Consider the following 24181-nt stretch of genomic DNA (forward strand, 5'->3'; position numbering starts at 1 on the left):
AACACATTTGTGAGCCCCTGACTCTTCATCAGCATCTTTTTCTCATCTGGTAGCTGTCTGGACATGGGCACCACCCAGATTTTTTAATGAGGGATGGGGCTGAAGAATCTTAGAATCATAGAATGGCCTGGGTTGGGACCTTGAAGCTCATGTTGTTCCCAGCCACAGATGGGGATGCAATCCACTAGATCAAGTTTCTCAGAAAGGAGGTGTTATGTAAAAATGAGGGAGAGCAAAAGCATTATCAGAGCTCCACTGACAGTGATGCACTGTTCTTGCCCAAGGTTAACTGGAAGTCAGGCTTTAATTCTTTCTATTGTAGTTTAATAAGTTTCTGTGGAGGAAAAGCAACTGCAAATATCAGTGGTATTCAAGTAGTTGTGTTAGGGGATTATTGGCTAAAAACGAAGAGTCTAATTTTTATATAATATTGCCATATTATATAAATTTCTCTTTGTCCTCTCTGTCCTTCCCTCCTGTATGCAGTAAGTGCAACATTACTTCTCCTTACTGTGCCTTTATTTCTCAGAAATCTGAGACTGAATTTGTTAATGCATGTAAAATACTATGAAAACTTCAGATGGAAGCTGCTGAATGCATAGCAAGAACCAATTATCTTTTGATGAAATGTCCACTGGATAAATATTAATTGAAAATATTCTGAAAATATACATACGTACATACATACAAATAAATAAATAAAAGTTAATTTGTTTTATAGTCCCCTTCCATGGTCAGTACAATGATTCTCTTTCTTAGTATTCAAAGCACTCAAGCTTTAAATCTAGCCAAACTATGTAACCGAAGACTTTTGAAAGTAGTAAATTGCTGTTCATTGGTTTCACTGGGCTCTGATCAGGTCCCCTGGGAGATGCATTTATCTAATCATCTGCCTTGTGCATGGAATCACAACTGAGCAACAAATTGCAAATTGCCAGTGCTAAGTGGGTTTAAAGAGATAAAAATCATGAAAATCTTTTTGAAATTGTGGAAGTTTGTAATTTTAGATACATTCTACGGTTATATAAAAAAGAAGACTCAGTATCACTGAATTCAAGTAATATCTTTTTGAGGTAGGAAATTGTATCAATATTTTAAAAGAAACCAGCATGGGACATACATTGGATCTCTTAAATATATATGGCTAATCTTGAAGTAATGGACTCCAGTATTATTCCGAAATCAAATTAAGATTTCTGGTGATCTGAAAACTTCATTATTAGGTTATTTTTTTAATGGCTTTTAGTCTCCATTAGAGTGAAACCATTAAGCTGGAAGGTTCCCAAGTCCAGCACTGCTCGTATTTCAACCAGGGAAACACAGTTTGCAGAAGATCAGCCTCTGCCTTGTCCCAGACTGACCAGTCCCAGACAGGTGTAGAAAGCCTTTCTGCTGCTCCAGCAGGTTACCTCAGCCAATAAATGTTCATTAAGCTTGTGATATGCTTTAAATTAAAAAAAGAATAGCAAATGATGATGAAATTTTCATCTGAGAAAGTGTAACTTAATCATATTTCTGCCCTTCAGCATCGCCACTGGCTGTGTAGGCTACACTATTAGAATTATACTATAGTGCCCACTTTGCAATCAAAAGAGATGAGCCATGAAAGAGATTTTATTTCAGTCTTGCAACGTTTTCTTGGTTGTGTTTACTTAATATAAGCTTAAAGTTGTCAAGGTGGAAATAGAGTAGCATAAAAAAATCTAAATCGACAATTTCAGGAGAACAGTTTATTCTTTAAAAGCAAAACAAAATACCATCCCCAAAGTTTTGTCCTCCTAAAGCTTTACAAATGAGATACATTCAGATCAGGAAAGTTTTATCCATGCAGAAGGATGACACAACTATAGAAGTGACCTGTTTGCTCGTGCAAAACAGCCAATCATAAAATAGTGGCACTCCACTAGTAATTTTAATGCCTTTGTATTAATATGGTCACAGAGATAGATCACAGTAAACTCTAAGTTTGGAAATTTTAAAATTAAAAAAAAAAAAAATGCTGCGGACCCAAAATCACCGAAGCAATTGAGTATGGGTTGGCAACATTTAAACAGAGTTTGCTCTGTGGAGGATGTTGAATGCAATATTTCTTGCTGCAATAGAATGAATTTAGTATTTAATTTGTATGCCTTTTTCCCAGAAGAAGCTTCTTTTCCTCTAGGTGTGTGTATTTGTAAGAGAGAAACAGATGGGCAGGATGAAAATGGATAGGTGGGCAGAAGGGGATATCCTCATTTTAAGGTTGTAAAAAAAATTAGTGATGATTTTTCAGAAAGTTTTCAGGCACAGACACCTGTGCAATCATTAAAAGAATTTGGTCCTCTGAAGAAAACACTCCCTTTATTCTCCTGTCCTTCAACACATCCCAGTAATTATCTGTGTTTTGCAGATGTTTTCAGGCATGTCGAGCTTTGTTCCCTCTTTATAGAATAACAGAGAAAGATAGCATGTCCTGTGAGAATGAAATTCTCGTATGAATAATATCAGGTTTAGTGTCTGCTACCATACAGTACAATGAAATTTAAAATTACTGTTATTTCTGCTAAGATTGTTCCATTTTATATGTTCCATTGATTTTTCTGTTAGGTGAAACATGATGTATGAAAGCAAAGGAAGTAAAGCTGTGTTTGAAGATGAGATTAAAAACAAAAAACAAAGCCAAAAGGAACGTCAGTGTTCATTTCACTGAGCATCTGCTAGTCAATCAAAATGTTTAGCTAAAGAAGAAGCAAGTTTTCTAGGAAAGCTTGTGAATTTTTTTTACAGTTTTTGATTCTCTGAATGTGTAGAGTGAAATCATGTTGCATCTGTGATCAGAACACCTAACGTGTGATGCATCAGGTTTTGCTTCAGAGGTATTTTTACAATCAGTCGGAGTTGCTATCTTTTTCAATGGCTTTCCAGTTTATGATGTGGATGAGTATTTATTTCCAGTGTTTAAACTGAATTTCTTGAAGTTTTACTGAGATGACTTGCTCTTTTTTAATAAAAGATCAGAATTTTTATAATCTTTCTTGAAAGTGAGAAAATGTAAACTTAAGCAAAGCTCTGGCTACTCTTCAGCCTCCATTCACACCACACAATGCCTGAGAGATGCTGCTCGCTCTGCCCTGTGGTTTGTGAGACCACTGATAACTTCTGCTGGTTCAGTCTGGCTGCGCCATAAGGATAATTGTATCTCAAACTATGGTGATTCAAGGAAATTGAGACTGCTGTTGATGGGCAGAAAAAGGAAATAATAAAGCAAGCAAATCTGAATTTGTATGTACGGCAAATTATGCAGTGAATTAACTCGGAGATGAAATTTCCTTCCTTAAGGCTCAGTTTTCTCTGGGTTGGGGATATAAGGTGGAAAATAAAATGTCTGTTAAAATTCATACCATCTTACATTATTAAGCCTAATACAAACAGTGATTAATTACTACTAAGTAACTCTTTCTTGCTGCTTGGGCAGGCGCTCATTTTGAACAGGCTGTTCATCCTATCCAGGACAGCCTGTGCCAGTGAATAAAACACCAATACTTCGGCACCATATTCCAGAGCCGAAAACACACTGTTATTACTGTAATTTTTATAAATATATAAATATTAGTGAAATATGGATAAATATGAGTGAAAAGATCAACCAAAGAGGCCTATGAATCCATTTTGAGAATTCTAAAGTACTAATTAGGTTTTTTTTAATATTTCTATATTTAATAATTTCATAAATTTTGAAAAACTGTTTCTCAGGATTGGGGTCTCTACTTTAATACTTGAAGACTTTTTTTTTTTTTTTTGCCTACAGGTATTATACCTCTGAGACATTTAGAATGATTTAAAAAGCTTCAAGAATAGTTCATTGCAGTGCAGTGATGACCTCTGCACCCTCTGTTAATGGCATCTAGTAGTAGCGTCACTGAGTTAGCTTCAGCTCAGCAATAAGCTCCATAGCTGTTTGCTGTGGGGCTAAGGTCAGTTCTTGCTTCTCATTTTGAGCTTTGGAAGATCTCATTACTCCCAGACTCCTGGGTTTTTTTCCTCATTCTTGAACATTGTGTGTCATAAGCCAAACTCTTCCTTGCTCTTCATCAACATTTTATAATACCTTACATAAATGCGGAACTCTTGAGATTGTAAATTGTAGATATGTCACCATCCTTGCTGGAGTAGGGGAAGTAGAAAAAAAATGAATAAATAATTCTAAAAGTAGTTTGAAATGAAGGTCTATCTTAGTGTGTCAATAGCAGCTCCTTGCACTCTCTTGTGAGGCTTTACAAATTCCTCTTTGTTACGTGAACAGTCGGATGTTCTGATCCATGGGCGAGGAACGCATTGTATTACTTTCTCTGCACAGGTCAAGGAAGGGCAATACAGGCAGTTGCATCTAGTTTTTCTCACCTGAAATAAAACAGAACATGGCCAACAGAATGGCATTTGGAAACATTTTCCTAAAAGAAAATGTCCAAGTCATTTCTAAGTGAAAAATACCTACTAACTAACTAGCTTATATTATATTGTGGGCTAAAATACAAAAGTCCTTAGCAGTCAGTATTATTTTAGCTGTGATGCTACCACTTCTGCTGACATTCAGCATTGGGAACACCAGTGTGTTTTGCATAATCAGAGGACACGATGATCCTCTAAACCATGGATTACTGAAGGTTAAAAACACCTGGTTCTGTATTATCTCTTATGCTGGCTGGGCCACTGGTTGTTGTGTGGCTTTGGTTGGCCTTTGTTGCATAACTGCTCTCCGTGCTGGGGAAATGGAAAGGTCAATCTGAAATTAGCAATGCTTTGCTTAAGAGTGAGCCACAGATACAAGGACACCTCTTGTAATTATTTTCTATTTGTTTTCCACTACTTATAAGGATTCCTTGGAGATGTTTATTCTCCCAAAGCACTTTTGTGAAGTACTTTGGCTGATAGCATTTTACTTGTAGATCACAGTGGCAGTGATGTATGAATTTAGTGGTTCCTTGTGGTAATTCAAGATTACTGAAAAGGAATTATAGATTGCTGAAAAAAAAAGGAATTACAGATTGCTGAAAAGAATCTAGCACAGTGAGAAGTATTACAGGAATTTAAAAAGACAGGAGAAATCGGGAATTTTTTTGCCAAATATGATGAATACTGTCATATGTTGAACAAAAATACATACAGCCTGAATAAAGCTGAATATTTTTAACAGTTTGTGTTCACATTTATTGCAAGACTGAAAGTGTGTAAGACACAAATCACATTGTGGTACACTGGGAATAATTTTTATAGTCTATTTCATAGAGTTTTTGAGTACCAGTTAGGGGTACATCGCCAACTGCTCTCTTCTCTCAAATGATAGTTAAATCTAATCTCTCCAGGTGTCTTTTAAATAATTTTGAAACTGGGAATTCTCATGCTATTCTCAATCCTATGCTGCTTTTCCTTGAGCATGTTTTACAGTTTCAGATAATAATTGATATTCTCTGATGAGCACTCTGTAAACTTAGAATTATTTGCTTCCAAGGTAGACATGAAAAAAGGGAATTTATAAAAGTTAGATCTTTGTGATTGTTCTGCCTGGAGAAGAAGAGGTTTCTGTGTGACCTAACTGTGTCCTTTTAGTACCCTAAGGGATCCTACAAGAAAGATGGATAGAGAGTATTTTCAAGGGCATGTAGTGACAGGACAAGGTGGAATGGCTTAAAACTGGAAGAGGTTTAGATTAGATATTACAAAAAGATTGTTATTGTGAAGGTGGTGAGACTCTTGCATGATTTGCCCAGGGAAGCTGTGTGGGTGCCCCGTTCCTGGAAGTGTTTAAGCCAGGCTGGGTGAGCTCTGAGGAGCCTGGTCGAAGCAAGGATATCCCTGCCTATGGCACAGAAGTGGGAAGGGGATGATTTTTAATGTCCCTTTCAGTCCAAACCAGTCTATGATTTTATGATCATTTGGTGTGACAAGAAGCAATCTCTGAAATCGAATGTAGTCCACATTTGTAGTCTAGCAAAAATGAGGCTCATGGTTCTGGAATGTTTTGTGGCCAGTTGTTTTTGCTGGTTGCCACGGACCTTTACCAAGATGAGGGTGTGTTGCATGTCAGGAGGCTGGTGTTAGTATGATGGAAGTGGCCTGGAAGTCAGTGTTGAAGTGATGTGCTGGTGGTGTGTCCATGACATATCCGCTGCACCAGGCCCCACTCTGACAGGGGAACAGAGCACAGGAATAGTTTTGGAGCCCACTGCTGCCTCTGGTCTCCTAGAAACTTTAATGATTACGTGGGCAAGTGTTGTTGATTGGGTTCTGTACCTCTCCAAATCAGTTTTGACCAGATCATGTTCTTGGACAGAGTAGGAGATTATGCATTGGCTCCAGGCTTTCTTGAGTTCCATTTCAGTTCTTTTACTGCATAAGAGTAGCTTTTTGACTATTTAACATTTAGGATTTATCATAATTTGCTTAAAATCTGGTATATACTGCTGTTCCCTGGAAATCTTTCATCAGTTTAAATATTCTATATAATGAGTACGTTTACTCAGCATTTCCATTACAGATACTAGAGTTATGTCTGTCTCTCTACCACTCTGTATCAAGCATGGTTAGTGTTCTAACAGTGTTAGAGGGGAGCCTTTAGATCCTTTGGGAGCAAAATGGTGAAATGCAGTACCCCTTTCTATTACTATGCAAATTGCAGCTATTTTTTCTAACATTTCTTAACTAGCTCTGCAAGAAGATAGACTGTGAGGTTGTAAAAATGCATGAAAGTTCAATTAAGGTTGTAAAAGTGGATGAAGGGTTTTATGTTATCTAATTATTGTTTCTATTTTTTGCTTTGGTGCTTTTTTCCTCTTCCTGTAATTTTATTACAGCACTGTAATGGTATCAGTACATTTGAAAGGAGATACTGACATTTAATATATCTATTAGGTGTTTGGCTTTCCATTTGGACAGAAATCTTAGGAAAACTGTTGCATTGCTAAAGTGCTTCTGATCGGCACAAGACATTGTTTTTATCTATATAAAAGCACAGAGGTTTTGACAGGAGTCTGGATAAGTATGCTTATCCAGGTGCCACACGTGCCCACCTTTCAGTGTGTAATATACCGTGGAGTGATAGGCCATAGCTGTCTTTTTTCTACATGCATATTTTTGAGAAGGAAGGCACATAACAAAGTGTGTTAATTATGTTGTCTTTACTGACCACGAATATGCTGAATGAGTTAAAGCAATGAGAATTTCCCTAGTGATAACAAAATCTGGTGGTGAAGTAGGTGGCATGATAGAGACCATTTTTTAATGTTTTACCACATTACATCAACCATGCTCTTTCTTCCTTTTTGCCTAGGTTTTACTGGGACTTAATCATGCTCATAATGATGGTTGGAAACCTTGTCATTATACCAGTCGGAATCACATTCTTCACAGAACAAACAACAACACCATGGATTATTTTCAATGTGGCATCAGACACTGTTTTTCTATTGGACTTGATCATGAATTTTAGAACTGGGACTGTAAATGAAGACAGCTCTGAAATAATACTGGACCCTAAAATCATTAAGATGAATTACTTAAAAAGCTGGTTTGTGGTTGACTTCATCTCATCAATACCAGTGGATTATATCTTTCTCATTGTAGAAAAAGGAATGGATTCAGAGGTTTACAAGACAGCAAGAGCACTTCGTATCGTGAGATTTACAAAAATCCTCAGCCTGTTACGTTTATTGCGCCTTTCAAGACTGATTAGATACATCCACCAGTGGGAAGAGGTAAGATTTATATGGTTATAATATCATTCCACTAACATTCCTACCCAACACCAGACAATCTCTGTGAAGAGCTACTCCAGAACAAGAATGTAACACAGCTTTTCCTTACTACCTGGTGTAATTACAGACATGTGCTAGTGGCAAGGCGTTTTTGGAAATAAACAGCACAAAGTAACCATCTTCTCTCTGCTAATGGAAGAGACCAAAATAAGTTTTGGTCTCTGCCATCACATGGATGGACTCCTAATGATGTTACCAAATGTCCAAATTATGAGAATAAGGCTCTAAAAAGGAATACTAGCAATTTCAAGAACCACCTGCACTAGAGTTTGATGACTGGCACCTAAATTTATTAATACTCTTGTAGTCACAGAGAACCTAAACTTGTTTGTATTATCCTAGTTTAGAAGAAGTTGAAACCATTTACCATTGAGTAGATTTCCTAGAATGTTCATTATTCAAAGGCTGCATGTAAGCTGAATATCATAAATACTGGCCTTCTTTATGAAAAATGGAGAGTTCAAGTTTTGAGTTACTGTCTTCTAAATTGTCAATACCACTGTTTCCAGACATGATGTTATGCTTCCTGTCAATTTGGCATAGTCACTTTTCCAGGAAACTGCGTTCTCCACTTTGGCATACTCATGGCTAGGAAATGTTCAATGCATTGGCACATACCACCATTTTTATTCTTGCCTATCCTCATTTCTGTAGTTCTGAATATCATTATGTGTTTTAAACAGTAGTGCTACCATAGGAAAAATAACTGCTGTTTTCTAAACTTTTCTTACAGTAAGCATAAGGAGAATTATTTTTTAGAGTGTTATGATGGAAGTAGTATTGCAATTGATTTGCATGAATTTATTTACCTATTTGATAAATATTTAATTAAATGAATATTGAAGGACAATTTGGTACGATTTTGGGTACTTTTTTGCTGCTTATCTCTAGTATAATATGCACTTTCTGGTTTAAGAGAAACCTAAAAGCAGAGCCATCTTAAATAAAGTCAGATTAGAATTTAAAATGTCATGATGCTGGATGATGCTAAATATCAAAAGTCCAAAAAATTTATAGTAGATTCTCAAAGAGCCCCTGAAATAGGTCATTATTTTTTGTTACTTTATTTAGTAAAGCTACTTCTTTTTGCCTCTCTGTAAAGCTCTGCAAAGATGTTTTTGCACAGAAATAGATCACTGTAGTTTTGTACTCAATTCAGCGAAAGCAAATGATTAAGCATATTTTGCAATTCTGCCATAAAGCTGTGCTTTTGTCTCCTCTGTGCTTCACAGAGAGACAACCTTCTGAGATGAATTCAATGACATTATTTTCTGGCAGCTTGAATTAGTCGCTTGCCACTGTAAAGGCCCACTAGGCAGAGAAATAAATTCTTTCCCCCCCCCCTTCTATTGGTTGTCAAACAGAAATCAGGTATTCTAAATAAGAATAGTTGAATTGGCCACTAAGTGGGACTAAAAGTGACCATGGTATGTGGTTCAAATCATCAGTAGTTGCTGTTTGGTCTTCTTATCTTTAGATAATGGCTGCTTGATTCCAACTTCACCTTTAATTCCACTAGTAAAAGTTGTGAAATGCATTCATAAGAAGATAAAAGAGGATCTAAAGATAGGTTTTTTTTCCTTTTTTGCAGTTATTTTGAGCCTGTAATAAAGCAGTAAAAAGTTTGTTGGCTGATTTTGAAAAAAATTCTCATGTACAAGAGCAGAGAGAAGTATGTAGCCTGAATCAAGCTCTGATAAATCCCAAAGTGAAATGTGTGAAAGGAGAAAGGTGGGGTTTTTGTTTGCTTGTTTTTATTTTTGTTTAGTGTTTTACAGAGATCAGAAATGCAGAAAGTCATGGATTTTCGTATATGGCTTCATGGAAAATGTGTGTTACAATATCTCAACGTTTTAAAACAAACAGACAAAACGACTGGTTAGGGATGACATTTACTTAATTACTGGGAAACAATAACTGGATGATCCTCTGGGGTAGTCAGTGAGGCTGCTGCTGCTATTAATGTTCTCTGTATGTGTGTGTTTGCACATGGGCAACAAGGAGCAACTGTTAACTAATTTTATGGCACAGAACGGGAGCCTGCTTGTGCGTGGTTAAAAGGATTTAATAGTTTTTGCGTATGAGCTGACACATTGGTTTTAAATATGGTGCTGAGAAATCTGAAATACATGTATTTGGTTCCAGAATAATAAGCGTTATGTCAAAAATATTGAGAGGACAGCCAGCAAACTCATTCTTCATAATGTGCCAAGACACTACTTGGATAACTGTTATTCATGGATAACTGATGTATGAACAAACCAAGCTGTATGATAAGGCAGTTATCCCTGTATTTCTACATCCTCAATGAAGAAAAGCAGGCTGACATTGTTTGAGCTTTTATTTTTTAGATATCACAGATCTGGAATTCAAGTGGTTGATACCCTGAACTTAGGATGAGCAGGCAAAAATTTAAAAGATTTAAAAATTTAAAACATGACATTGGTGAAACATGGTTCCTTTTCTTTATGTATTTCCACATCATTTAAGTCAATTAAATTAAGATCAAGCTGCCAGCAGCCACCTAAAGTAATATTAAGGTAAATAATGTATGCATTGCAGAAGCTTTCTCCTCATTTAGTGTTATGGAACAGCTATAGCCTGTGGTGGAATATATATGAAAATTGATTGATATATTCATATCAGTCTGATGTTAATTACTTACCCAAATGAATGGCTCAGTGGAAATGGGAAGAAACACTTCAAGAAAGGGACAGGAGATGTGTGGGCAGGAAATAATTTACTGAATATGCAAATTCGCACTTCCCTGAAACTGGTTTTTAGCTCCAAATCTAATATTCCAGTCCTTTAGACACAGATATTGACAATAGATTGTATATTTATTTAAACTAAATTATATGCAAGAAAAAATATTTAAATTGGTGGTTACATAAATTGTAATTTTCTATTAATTTCTGACAAGGATCTTGTTTAGGAATTTTTTTTTTTTTAATTTATGTTCCTAAAAATACTGAACAGGAAGTCCTGGACCTAATTCTTATTTAATTTAAGTTTTATGAGACTATCTGTCTAAACTTCTGACTCTTGAATTTTTTTTGCATACACTTAGATGCAACTAGTAGATTATTCTTAGTTAAATATGGTCATAGATCAGTGAACAATTAAAATAAAAGATACAATTAAAAAAAATACATTGTCTTATGCCAAATGATATGCCACTTTACTTTACATTTGCCTATGATACCAGTTTAGTGGTTCTTTAAAGTAACAATATTTTCCAAAAGCTGCATAAACCCCAGATTTCAATAGCTTTGCTTACAGCTATTCTATGCAGACAAGACCTAGTAAATCTATGAGTAAATAGAAGTGGCTCTTCCAAAAAGAACCCTAAGTCTTTTTTGTTCTGAGATGTCTGATTATGTAGAACTAGAACCATTTTTAGGGAGAATCGATGTTTATTGCAAGTTACATAATAAAGGTTATAGTCTGCAAAAAATCACATGGCAAAATGTGCAAAAGTGAATTGAAGCCATGTCTTATTTTGGTTTAATTTGTAATGAAATCTGGTTTTCAATTCGCCAAAGCTTTTTGTGTTTCATGAGCCTATATAAGTGTCAATATCCACTCTACTTGATGAAGCTCTGGTGTTTAATAAAACACTCTCCTGAGCATATCACACCGACATACCATGTTCCAAATTTGCTGGTTTATTTCTGACAATCACAGTAATGCAGGTTCAGAAAAGTGCATAAATTAAAGCTTGCTGGAATGCTAAGTCTTGCTAAAGTGATCAAAAATTAAGTGCGTGAGAGCTTTGCTGAATCAGGTCCTGCATTGGAGGTTCCATCAGCTGCTCCCATGCTCCCAACCCTGATTTTCGCAGACCACCACTAGGTGTCCTCTCCTTGTTGTTCTCTTTGTTGCCAACGGTACAAAAACACACGTGTCTCTGTGATGTTGAATCATTATTACTTCCTAAATAAAAATATCGTAAAAGAAGACTTATCCATACAACAGAAGAAAACTCCTACTTCAGTAGCCTGCTGTTTCCATGGTAGGTGCACAGATGGCTTTTCTCCCCTACAAGAAAAACCAAACAACTTTTTCTTTCACCTCAAGCCAGGTGAGAATTCAAGGTTTTTATCTCTCCTCTTGATCACTGACACTGAGGTGTGTGGGAAGGGAGAGATGATGAGTTACGTGGGTACTTGGTAGTGTTGGATGAAAACACTTATCTTTACTGACTGGATTATTAATTTTATTTTATTTTATTTTAACAGGACTCTCTACAAGATATGGGGTTTTCCTATCAATGATGATGTCTTACAGTTTAACTTTTTTAATAGCCTTGTGAAAATGGGAGGTGACCTTTTTTGCTTTCTTTTTATTCAATTTTAACTCCTGTCATCCAAGGAGGTATTTTAAAATACATTTTCTAGGCCCTACATGGTTGTGTCAATTAGTCAGTTACTGCAAATAAGCATACCAGTACAGGTTGAGTGGCAATTTTGAATAAATTAGCAGAAAGTAGGACACTTTTTTATTGCCTTTTAGGGCTACATGAACCAAATACAAGTTGTCTGTCTCTTAAGGAGTGAGGGGAGGATATTTGTTAAGTAACTTGAGGGGAAAGTCCACCTTCTTTTACTGGCACAAAGTCTCTGAATTCTGCAACAAAGCCTCTGTATTGCTGTCTTCTGCCTTCCTACCATTAAGAATATGGAAGCAGGATGTAGGAGAAAATTCCCAGTTCTAGAGGAATGGGAACAGGAACACAAGCATTGCCTTTTTTTTATTATTTTTTTTTCCTGTTTTGGAATGTTGTGCTTTGAAAATGTCTCATGTATAAGTTCCTTAATCTGTGTCCTCTCACAGAAAGCCCATGGCTGGGGTCACATCAAAGTTTGCTTGAGGGTTCTTCCTTTTTCTGCAGTCTTTCCTATCAGATCATGATGACCAGCTGTGGTCAATAAGTGCTTGGCATGTGCTGACCAGCACCATCTCTATTTAGGGGGAAAAAGCCCCAAACATGCTGTTTGTTTGTCTTTTGAAGAATATAGGAGGGCTCCTTGATCAGCATTGCTATAGTAGTGAACTCTCCAGCTGTATCAGAGCAGAGGGCTGCTCAGCCCTGTTCTGCTGAGGGAATGTGTTGTGCTAGCTGTCAGCTCGTTCTTGGGTGAGACTTGCAGTGCTGGTATTCCTCTCTAATTCGACTGGGATGTTGGCTCATGGATAGTCTGTCTCTATGACAGCGAGGTGATTTATCTGCACAGAGCCAGAACCTGGACTACTAGCCTTTTTTTCCATGTAAAATTACAGAGTGTGAAAGCAGTTTCTTTGAGACTGTTGAGGCTTATGATGATATGTCTTGATAATGTGGTTATAGTTTACTAAATAGAATTTGAATATGTGGATAGAACTGAAGGTAAGTTAAATAAATAAGAAGGTAAGATACCTAAATTCTAACATAAAGTGTCATACAATATAAATGAACATGCGAATCAAAATATTTTCAGCAGTCTCATACATATATGTAAGCCACAATGTTGTTATTTTTTTTCTTTGACATGTAACTTATAAGGCACTTGTCTGTGTTTTGCTGAACAGAGCACCATATACAATCCTTATAAAAGTGGTAATGTTCCAAATAGGAAATTATGATGGCTCTCATCTCATGTAAACCTTTTTGTTTACGTGAAATAATGCATATTTTAACATTATAGGTGGATAAATTGTGTTCAGTTGTGCAATATTTTTTAAGGAAAAATTTCAAGTTAAATTACTTGTTTGAGAAATGTATGCATCAGTGCAGATAAAGCATACATCTGTAAACATCACTGACAAAAACTCAAGTTTATTACTTTTCACTCTTTTAAATTCTGTGCAACTGTAGAGAAATACAAATAATGCAAAGAGACAATTAAAAGGCATTATTATCCATGGTGCCCTAATAATAGAATACTAACTGTTGAAAAAGATCAGCACATTTGTAGAGAAGGCAATTACTGAAACGCAAGCAAGACGCTGAGTATTCTGGTTTTTAATTTCCTACTTTATGGTTTAGGCATAATCACTTTCATAGAAAGAATAATCCATTCCCCTAGAGAGTAAATAGGAAGTGTAATGAGTGTAAAGTTTCTTGCTTCATCGTTCTACCCCCTTTTTAAGACTGTGCAAACTGAGCTGCCTTTCTTCTGTGCCTACGCCGGGAGAGTAATTGTGTGGTGGTGATGCTTTCCCTGAGAGATAAACCAGGGAAATGTAGAACATAGCCTGAGATAAATTTCCCTGAACTGGATGATAATGTTTTCTTCTTTATGTAAGTGTTTTCCTGGCTTCTATGGTAATGTTCCTGGGGGACTTAGCTGTAGACCCAAGAAGGTGGGTTCACCCTTGCAGTAACATTTATAGATAGTGCCAGTCAATCAGTTTGAAAATTATCAGAGCAGTGTCAGCATGTCTTTGACGCTTAAGTATATAACATAGGTTTTTAGCAGATTGGGTTTTTTAAAGTCCAATTTATTGTTCACTGTTTTTAAGCCATTCTGGCAATAATGCTTTTTTTTTTTTTGCACTTTCTAGAGCTTACACACACTATCTGTGGATGCAGATTTGTAAAAAAAACCAAAGCCTTGTTCTTCCATCTTAAGCTTTTAGCAGAAGCAGAAAACCCACTCAGCTTTACAGGGTAATAGCCTGCTGGATACACACCCCATTCCAGGCAAGGAGAGAGGTCAGGAATGTTCAGTCCTCTTGCAAGACAGAGCTGCTGGCTGCTCTCCACGGTGTCCTGCTCCTCCCTGGAGCTGAGGAGGCGTCAGAGGAGGTGCTGACAGCCAAAGAGCTGCTTGGGCAGCCCACGGTCTGCATCCTGGTTCAGCATCCGGACACTGTGATACTGCAGGGCCCTTCCCACAGCCAGGGCATGGATTACAACCTCCCTTTGATTCCTGCAGTGATGAGACAGAAAGGGAACGTGTGAATGGGATTCTTTTCCGATGTGTTGTTAAAAACTGTACAAATTTCACCAGAGTGACACTTGTAGTTTTGTTCCTTGCAGGTTGAACACAATTTATTCAGGTATTTCTATATTTTCAATTTGTATTAACAGTGACCAGTACAGAATCACTGTTTAACTTACATTATTCAGCAACAGTATTTGAACTAAAAGATATTTCTACCTTGTCACTAATGCCTTGTAGAATCCTTTCTTTCTTTGTTTTTTTCGTAATACCTACAGATCTTTGCAAATAAAGGAATCAGTCATTCTCTTTATGCAGCTGCTAGGGAAGAAATAGTTAGGGATATTTATGGTCATTTTATGCTGTCTTAAAAATACTTAGTTTTAAACTAAATTTTTGAAACACACATTTGGAGCCAGCTTGCTGGTCTGCATGGTAACATATGGCCAGCTAACAGCTGAAATGGGAGACATATAATCCACTGTAATAATTCTTAATACAGTATATATTGATATGTCTATTAAAGAAAGCAACAAGATGCCTTTACAGTGTTTCGTTACTATTGGAAAGCTGTAGAATGAATTATACAGTAAAAAATTAATTAGAAAAGTGTATGGGTAGAAAGTGGATGTGAAAAATTTTAACATTTGCCTAACATTTGCCTACAAAGGGGCATTTTAATTTTTAAATTATGTAATCATTTATTAAAGAGTGAAAAGATAATTCATTAGATTTCAATTTACTATAATTCTATGTTCTACTTTGAGAAGAAAATACAGTTTAAGTGAACAGCTTTTTACATAAAATTCCCAAGCCCACCATTGTATTCTCTTGGTTCTCTTATGTGCAAAGCATTGTACAGGTAAAATTTTGTGGGATTTTCTAGGAGAGCTCTGGTTATCTCACAAAGGTCTGAGAGGTAGAAAATGGAGATATCTGAAGAACTTGTGCTGGGCTGCGCTTGTTAGGCCATCCATACACTTCTGCTTTTATTTATTTATTCTCACAGTGAGTCACGTCCTTGAGCTCATATGGGCAAATAAGGACTGAAATTATACCGAATTCACTGCATGTCAATAGGTCAAGGATCATGTTTGGATTTTGATCAAATTTGACAACCTGTGACACTACTCTTTACAGTAGGTTTCTGTTGTTGGCTCCCATTGAGGACGGTAGAATGTATTTTAAGAGTTAATTAGGAGAAAGGGTCTGTTTTAAATGGTAAAATGGCCTGAATTTACCATTTAGAGAGTAAGATACAACTGTAAACCTATTTAGAGAGGGTTGAGGAGCTGAGATGGCAGTGTAGAAATGGCTCTACCATTTGCATGTTGTATTAAATGAGTTATTTCTAACCTGAATCTCATAGAGTTTATTCCACATAACACATGTATTATTGCACATGTGTATGATTAAAATGTAGTTGTGGTCTGGAAGAAACAGGGAAATCACCTAGTTCAGAGATTGTCAGTGCTCCTTGCTTCCAAGCAGAAATGAAGGCTGTGGTTGAACTGCTAGTGTCTCCTCACCACACTACTGGAAAGATGCTCTATTTCTCACCATTCTCTCCTTTCTTAACCCAGGCAAGTGTTTTGCTGTGATCTTTCCATGTGTTTAAGCTCATAACATTTTCTTTGTTACTTTTTACCTTAAAACACATCTTTTTTCCCCATCTTCTCTTTCAGAACCAGTGGGCTTAACTATACATCTACCTTAGCACAGTGTCTTGTAGTTGCACTTCCTTTCTTTCCAGTAAATGTTCCAAAGTGTTCACCTGGCAGAAGCTACTGCAATGTATTGTATTTGGTGTCACTTCAGTCTTGGGGTTGTATGACAAAATGGCATGCAACACCTGAGATCCTGCTCTGAATCCAAGTGGATTGTCCCAGGTGAACAGCTGTGGGAGTGGAGCCCTGTATATGCATGAGAGAAACCCATCTCTAAAAAACAAAAAAATTTGAAGGCTAATTATTATATAACTGATGTAATCTTTGCCAGAACCATGGACGTTGTTCAGTTGGACTGCCTGTAGAACAGAGGAAAGCTGTGACTATCAGCCCTTCCCCCCAAAAAAAACCCAAACCAAACCCCCCACAGCAAACAAAAACAAAATAGAGAATACCCCAAGAAACACAAATTCAGAACACAAGAGAACAATGGTAGTTCAGACAATTGTGCATTGCACCTTTCCATAGAAACACTTTACCTCTGAAAAGAAAATGAACCTATCTACAATTTTTATCTCTCTGGATTAATTCTCCATGCATCATGTACTCAGTTTACCTTAAGTGTCTGCCAGTATCCAAGGATTTGTGACAAAAAGGCAGTCCTTTATCTCAACTAAAAACTGAAAGTTTCACTGTTGAGTTGATACATCTGTTCATACTGTAAAGATAGTGGCATACAAAATTTATGGCCAAAACTTGAACCTAGAGAGCAAATATTGCTGTGCATAATTTAAAAATGAATCTCTTTTCAAGATTACTTTCCTGTGGGATTTCCAAAGCACATTATTGAAAACCATATAGTAGTTCTCATAGGAATGATCGATGTTTCTCTTAACCAAAGACATGAATTACATCTTCATCTGTCTCAAAAATAGCTAGACATCCCACATGAGAATTGTTTCCCAGCTGGGGAAGTGCAATGTCAGATATGTTTAAAAAAGGAAATGGAAAAAAATGCATCTGAAATGTAGTTTCAACAGGCAGGAGGTAACTTCTAGAACTCTGCCTTGTTTTGATTACCAAGAAGTTTTAAAATACTGACCCAAGCAAGTAAGTTGAATTTTTCTTGCAAGGACTTTCAGATGAATTAAGCAAAACACTCTTTTGTCTCTACCATCAGTCATATGAACACCTTTTTTCCTATCACTATGCCCAGGGCAAAATAAACCTCTACCATAAAGCTGTTTTTCTCTTTTTCCTTTTTCCTATGTGTCAATTTTGGTAACTTACTACACAGCTTGGCCCACTTTGGATATCTATTTGTGTTTCTGGTAACACTTGCATATCACAAACATGTATATTTATTGGTGTTTTGAAAGCAATTAGTAAAAAATCAGTCTCTTTGGGGGCATTCTTGATGGGTGTAATAACTGCAATAAGGGTGTCAGAGGTTTATATGACTAGAATTAATATCAACACTGTAACCTTTTTCATTGAAGTAAATCCATTAAGAGATATCGTATTTAAAAAATAATCGCAAAACAAATTCCAGTAGAACTTCATGTGCTTTCTTTCTTTTTATTTTACTTTCCCGTTGTTACTCCTATGGAAGGTGACTTTGGATACCTTTACACTTAGTGTAAAGTGAACATGGTTCTGAAAAACAGCTGAAGGCCTGAAGTCTGCAGCTAAGTTGTAATTGTAAAACTACGTCTGTATTAACCTACTTAGAGCTAAGAATTTAAAATCATTGTAACAGTACATTAGGGCATTATTTATTATAGACACAATATTTTTATTTAAGCTCTCAGCCTTATGTAATGAATGAGTTTCTTTCTCATCGATTTGAACAGTGAAAGATAAATGGTCAGTTCAGTATTTGGTTTTTGAATTCTGCACTGAAATGTGAAAGGAAACATATATGTTGAAGTTCTTTTTTCCTTCTCTGTGAATTATTTGAGTACAAAACTCTGTTTCTGTAAAAAAAAAGAACTGTTAAAAAGTTCTACATGAGTCATCATGGTCCCATGAATTTCTTTCCTCTTTCTTTAAACATTTGGGGTTGTTGTTTTCTTTGTTGTTGGTTTTTTTTTTTTTTTGTGATGAATATCATAATGGTCTCTAGAAGCAGTGATTATCAGCTCATTTAGAATTAGAAAATTTAGCCCAGTGGTGGATTTTCATCTGAGTAGTGCAAAATAATTCCGCACCAATTAAAAAAATAGTAACTTTTTGCTGAGTCATAACAGAGGTATGGCTTGAGATATTTAAAGTTGGAATTGAGGTTATTATACATACTTGAGGAGTCTTCTTTTACTTCATCTTTTTTGATCTTTTGACCTAAGGTTCTTGAAGCAGTAGTGCGGTTCTGGCTTTGTGCTCCAGTGCTAAATATACTTCAAAATTTTATTACTGTATTAACTCTTATGCATCTTACAGCTAAGGAAGATGAAGACAGGCAAAAGAGAAAAATCCGGCAGGAGAGGGCAAACCATCTCATGCCCATTTTTTCTTCATAACTGATCCTTCTTGTTACCTGCTGCTGTCTAGAAAACCAGCATAAAAAAGTTCATCTGTCATATCTTCCATGTCCATCATCTTTTATTTTAAGCTATTTGAAAATAGGCAAGTGATATGATGGGTGGTGTCACAACCTGATGAAATTTCTTCCACTGATGAAGAAATTGATGGGTACTCTGATACCCACTTTGTCACTGGAAACTGAATACTCCATTTGTTTCTCTCCTGACTGTGTTCTTGCCATTGCAAGTACTCAGCAGAATCAGTATGGTGAGAAAGAAACAAGGCTGGTGGCACCTCACAATATAATATCTCTCTGAACTTCAAAGAGAGAAAGTATGGTCAGTGTAATTTCTACTCAATCTGTTGCATAGTGTTTTTATTAATTTTATGTGTAAATATTTTTAACAATATTTTTATATTTGTTATTATGGAAACAATTGCAGATTTTTACAGAAATCTTATCTATGTCTCAGCAGTTTGGGCAGTTTAGTACACTAAAGAAATTTTGACTGAAAATCACGATGTCTGATATTTTCTGTTGTGACTTCTTAATGTCTTTGTAGTCTTCACCTAGCTTTAGTTTTGTTTTCAGTTGGTTTTTTTTTTTTTTTTTTTTTTTTCCCATTTCCTTAACAGCCACCATCTTTTGATCTCTGTTTTTGTTTTGGGATTCCAATTTTGGTAGGCATCTCCAGGTAGTATTATTATCATATAATAATTCAATAATTAGTAATAATTAGTAAAAATGAATATTCTTGCTGCTTTTGAAGTCTGATCAATTGCCTTTTTCTAGTTCTTGAGTGTTCATGAGTCTTTAGTTGTCTAGACTACTTAGGGCAGTTTGGGGCAGGTATAGAGGCATGTTTCCAGCTACCTAGAGGACATCAGTAGGTCAGACACACACAAACCCCATCAGGCAAGAGTAAGCAACAGCTGAGGTGGTGTTGTGAAAAACATTGCAGGTGCAGTGTTTGCACCATTCCCCCTCTCCATCTGCATGTGTTTAACATTTTGCATGTTCAGTAGGTTAACGTGGTAGGGAGATGAAATTTTGGGGCCTAACGTTTTTCTTTCTGCTGAGTGGCTTTACCCTTGAAAATATGATTTAGGAATGCTGATACATAAATCTGTTAAATGTTTTTCAGAATTTTCACATTTCTGATATTTTACATGGATAAAGTTTATCCATCGGTATTTTATTTTTAAACTGAGCTGCAGAGGTACTTGAGTGACCTCCAGCTGAAAAATACACCTTCAGACATTTGTCCCACAAAATCTTTGCAGTTCCCCACCTCTTCTGTTATGTTGTTGTCTTGGGAAGACACAGAGCCTGTGGCTCTGGAGCATTGGAGCCTGCTACTGAAGTAGTAGCTCTGTGTCCCTCAAGTCCAACTGAAGATGGAAGACATTAGAGGTTTTAGTGACCATTTTACTTAGGCTAGTACAAATAAGCATAGCAAGGAGACTTATGCTCCAGGTTTTTTCTTGCACTTGGAAACAAGAGGGAAAGCTGGTTTTCTAAACTTGCCATATTTGCTGAGTTACATGAGGGGTTTTGCAAGCCTTTCAAGATAAAAGCTGCAGGATGTAAAATTGTTGCACTCATGAAGTTTCTCCCCTATAGTAACAGCGCTGTGATTATGAAAGGAAACAAACCCAAGGAAGTCTGGTGTATCATCCACTAATGTCTTGAAGAAGATAATCCCTTCCTTCCTTGGTCTGAAGGGCTTCAGGCAGGGTTGACATGGGATGAAATTGGCACTGGCACACTGCCCTACCTGACCTAATTTGATTCCTTGTGCCAGACTGAGCACCTAATGGAGCGGGTGGGAGCACTCATACTGATGGAGAGGCAGCGAGGCTGCGTGTGGGTTTTGTGGAATGACTGCTCCGCAACATGGAGAAAGGGCAGCCCTGACATTTACCATTGACTAGCTGTCAGCAGATACGCATTTCCTGTTTATCTCTGAGCAGCACCATCTGAAGTGTCCATCTCTTTCCAAACATTGGGCAGGGAGCACAAACACCCATTAATCACTGGAAAGCAAACACTTCAAAATCAGGACTTTCTTAGGCTGGTCTATTACAGCTACTCTCAAGCTCCTGGCCAGTGATAGCATTGAATTTACTTGTCTACAGGAGGAAAAAGATGCATGACCTGAAGAGAATGGAAAGGTGGAGCTCCTTTCATTTTGCCTTTTAGTATTTTGAATTCAGTGATCCTATCTCTGAGTTCAGCTCAGTGAGGTTGCACCAGGGAAGATTTGAGAATTTTCTATTTTACTGGTGGAAGCTCTGGAGTCTCCTTAGGACCTGGTTTGGTGACCCATTTCATTCCCTTGCAAGTGGAAAAATAGATAGGTCTGCTGAAAATCTCTTTTAAATATGAAAGAGAAGAACATATCTGACCTTTTTAAACTTTTATTTTAAAGCTGCTGTTTGGTTTAAGTGTAGAACATGTTCCATGATTGTGCTGGAGCTTTGCAAGAATACTGCTGGCATTCAGTTACCTTAAATTATATTCTCAGACTATTTCTAGAGTAGCAGGGAAAGAACGATTCTAACTTTTCTCAGTGTTTCCCATTGGAGATCAATTATTTGTACATGAAAGACAGTTATGTATTCGGTGTTGTACTCTTTGAGAGAATTCTCATAGATTTATTGAATTTTGGGAGAAGTGTTCAGCTCACAAATGTTGATAAAAACCACAATGTAGGTAGAACAAAATAAATTATACTAACCCTTAAATCAATAGAGGTATTTCAGAAGCATCACATCATTTGTCCCATTACTAGACTCTCAATCTTCTACTTATTATGACTGTTTTAGAAAAAAAAATCAAATGGAAAAATGGCATTTTAATGAGCTTTTTATCCTTAACTACTCATTGTGAAGTTTTATTACAATGCATAAAAGAGGAGTGTTTCTGTAGGAGCTTGGTGACTTAATCTACACACTGGTTGAAACCGTGATGAAATAAACTATTGATAGCTGAAAAAATGATAAAAGGTAGTCTTACATTTACACAGATGTTGTGGTTTGAAAGCAAAACGAGTGAGAGGCTCCAAGTCAGAGATACAATTTAATAAGAAGAAAGGTAAAAAGGTAAAAATAAAATAGAATAAATGCAATAACACAAAGGACCACTGACAGAGTCACAATACAACCTGAGCAGGATGGTGGAAGCAGTCCAGGTGAGGGGCTCTTCCTGAAGCAGTGATCCTATAGAAAGGTCTGGTAGCTCTGGTCCTCTGGGAATCCAGTGGGTCAGGGCTACTTGCACTGTCCCAAATCCCAGGTTATATCCAGGTGAGAATGCTTGGCTCCTCCCCCTGGGTGGAGCATCTCACAATGGGATGATGAATTGTGAAGTGGGTCCTTGATGGCCCATTAAACAGAGATAACCCCTGGAGGGAGTTACCTGTGACTCATGGACAAGGCGTTGATGGGCCATGAGCAGAAGACAGCCCTACACTAGAGCACTGCCCCACTTGGTTTTAACAGTTCATGAAAATGGTGATAGAATAAATACTTTGTGTACATCCCACACTACAACCCAGGACAACAGATCTGCTGCCCTTCAGTATAAGAAAAAACAGTGAGCCAGAATGGCTCAGAAAAATGGAGCATAGCATTAAAAAGGCTAGAGTAAAAAAATCTGTACATCTTCAGAGAAATGCTTAACATGACATGTCTTTTATTTTATGCTATTCTTCAAAATGTGTTTCTACCTTGAATAACACCTTTGTAATTCATGGTACTGTCTTTGCTGGCATGTAAAGATAATGTACTCTATGCTTTTGCCATGGTAAGTGCACCAGCATCAATAAAGGATGCTATTCTATCTGTTGAAGTTAATGTTTCTTTTAAAGTTTACAATTTCCTCAACTGAAATCCATTTTCAAAGCCAGCACTGTGATTGTGCACTTCTCTTGTGACATGGCGTGTTTTTGCCTGTGAGAGGAGGTGTTTTTGCCTGTTCCATGAAACGTCAACAACTTTTAAGGATTTTTTCCCCAAAGTGACATCTAGTCAGAGTTCTTGATTTGCCACCTTTTTCCTCATTCCTTGAAGGAATAGAGTATGAGTTATCTGTGGAATTCCAAAGCTGAGATTCCTAAAATTAGTAACAGCTGAAGATTCCCCTTTTTTGCTATGTCCTTGGCATATAAAAATGCATTGTAAGGTATAGGTAATATTGTCCTGTCTCAGCTAATTTCTAGACAGTCAGCACTTTTTAAATTGGGAACCAGTTGGAGTTTGGCATTCTCAGGGTAACACAGATTGGCTTATAACCTTGACATAGTTGACAGCAGTTCAGAATTATATTAAATATATACTATATAAATTGCACATTATGCTATAACTTATATGTTAAGTATATAAAAGTGCTTACATTTAATTGTTGTCAATGGTTTCCCTGATGCTCTAGCACCATTCTTAGCAAAGTGTTACAAATTCACTTTGTACTATGCCTTTTTAGGTGTGCCATTGATAAGAGGTTGTGAGACTCAGCAGTCACCAAAAAGGATCACTAAAATGTTCTTTCTCTTTGTAGTGCAGATTAGCTACCACAGATCCTGATCCACCAGTATTCATGTTTTTATCCTTTTATCCTGTTTATTTCTGTAAGATCAATGGGGTTACGACAACCTCTGTACCTACCAGGGTGCAGGTTTTTAAGAACTTGAATAGGCTCTTAGAGACAAGCCCTTCTTGATGCTCTGCTGGTCTTGCTCCCTTGTGCCCACATCAAACCCAGTGTTAAATGTACCCCACATTTATATTGCTTTGAGACTGCTGCAGTTCTTAGGCAAGTAGATTTGTCCCCTGTTGCCTTTGCTTGCAGCTGTTAGGGAGCTGCTGTGTGCCTCAGATCATCTTTCTATTATGTTTCTGTGAGCACTGTCTAATGCCAGCCAAGTCAATATTGTTTCATAACTCTTATTTCTGAAGCTCCTTAAAACTGATTTGTTTGATTTTTTTTTCTTTCAGAGTAGGATGTAATATGAATTCTTTTATTAATGGAGGAGGTTTCTTATTATTTGTTAAAGACTTTTTAAAGACATGCAAGTTTTAATGAAGTTGTAAAATATTCAGTTCGGCTGGGTTGCTTTCTACAGCCGTCCTTTTGGAGAATTTTACAGACTTAGGTTTCACAGCTGAAACATGGCATACTTTGAAGATAGTTTGAAGGCTTGAATCTGAATATATCAAATTCTAAATAGAAGACAGGCTTCAAGTCCTTTTAACAACCTGTATTTCTGAAATGACG

At 36.8% G+C, this 24181-nt stretch overlaps 1 protein-coding gene across 1 annotated transcript in view; it reads left to right on the top strand.

The window, feature by feature from the left end:
* HCN1 (hyperpolarization activated cyclic nucleotide gated potassium channel 1) overlaps window positions 1-24181 on the top strand; it is a gene marked incomplete at both ends in the record, with an annotated part of 192146 nt that overhangs the window by 16018 nt on the left and 151947 nt on the right. The window contains one exon of the mRNA XM_083883306.1: window positions 7307-7730. Within this exon, the coding sequence (XP_083739432.1) occupies window positions 7307-7730 (424 nt within the window). The remainder of the gene's footprint in view (window positions 1-7306; window positions 7731-24181) is intronic.

Source organism: Zosterops lateralis (genome assembly GCF_965231275.1).
Source record: "Zosterops lateralis genome assembly, chromosome: Z".
Taxonomy (NCBI): domain Eukaryota; kingdom Metazoa; phylum Chordata; class Aves; order Passeriformes; family Zosteropidae; genus Zosterops; species Zosterops lateralis.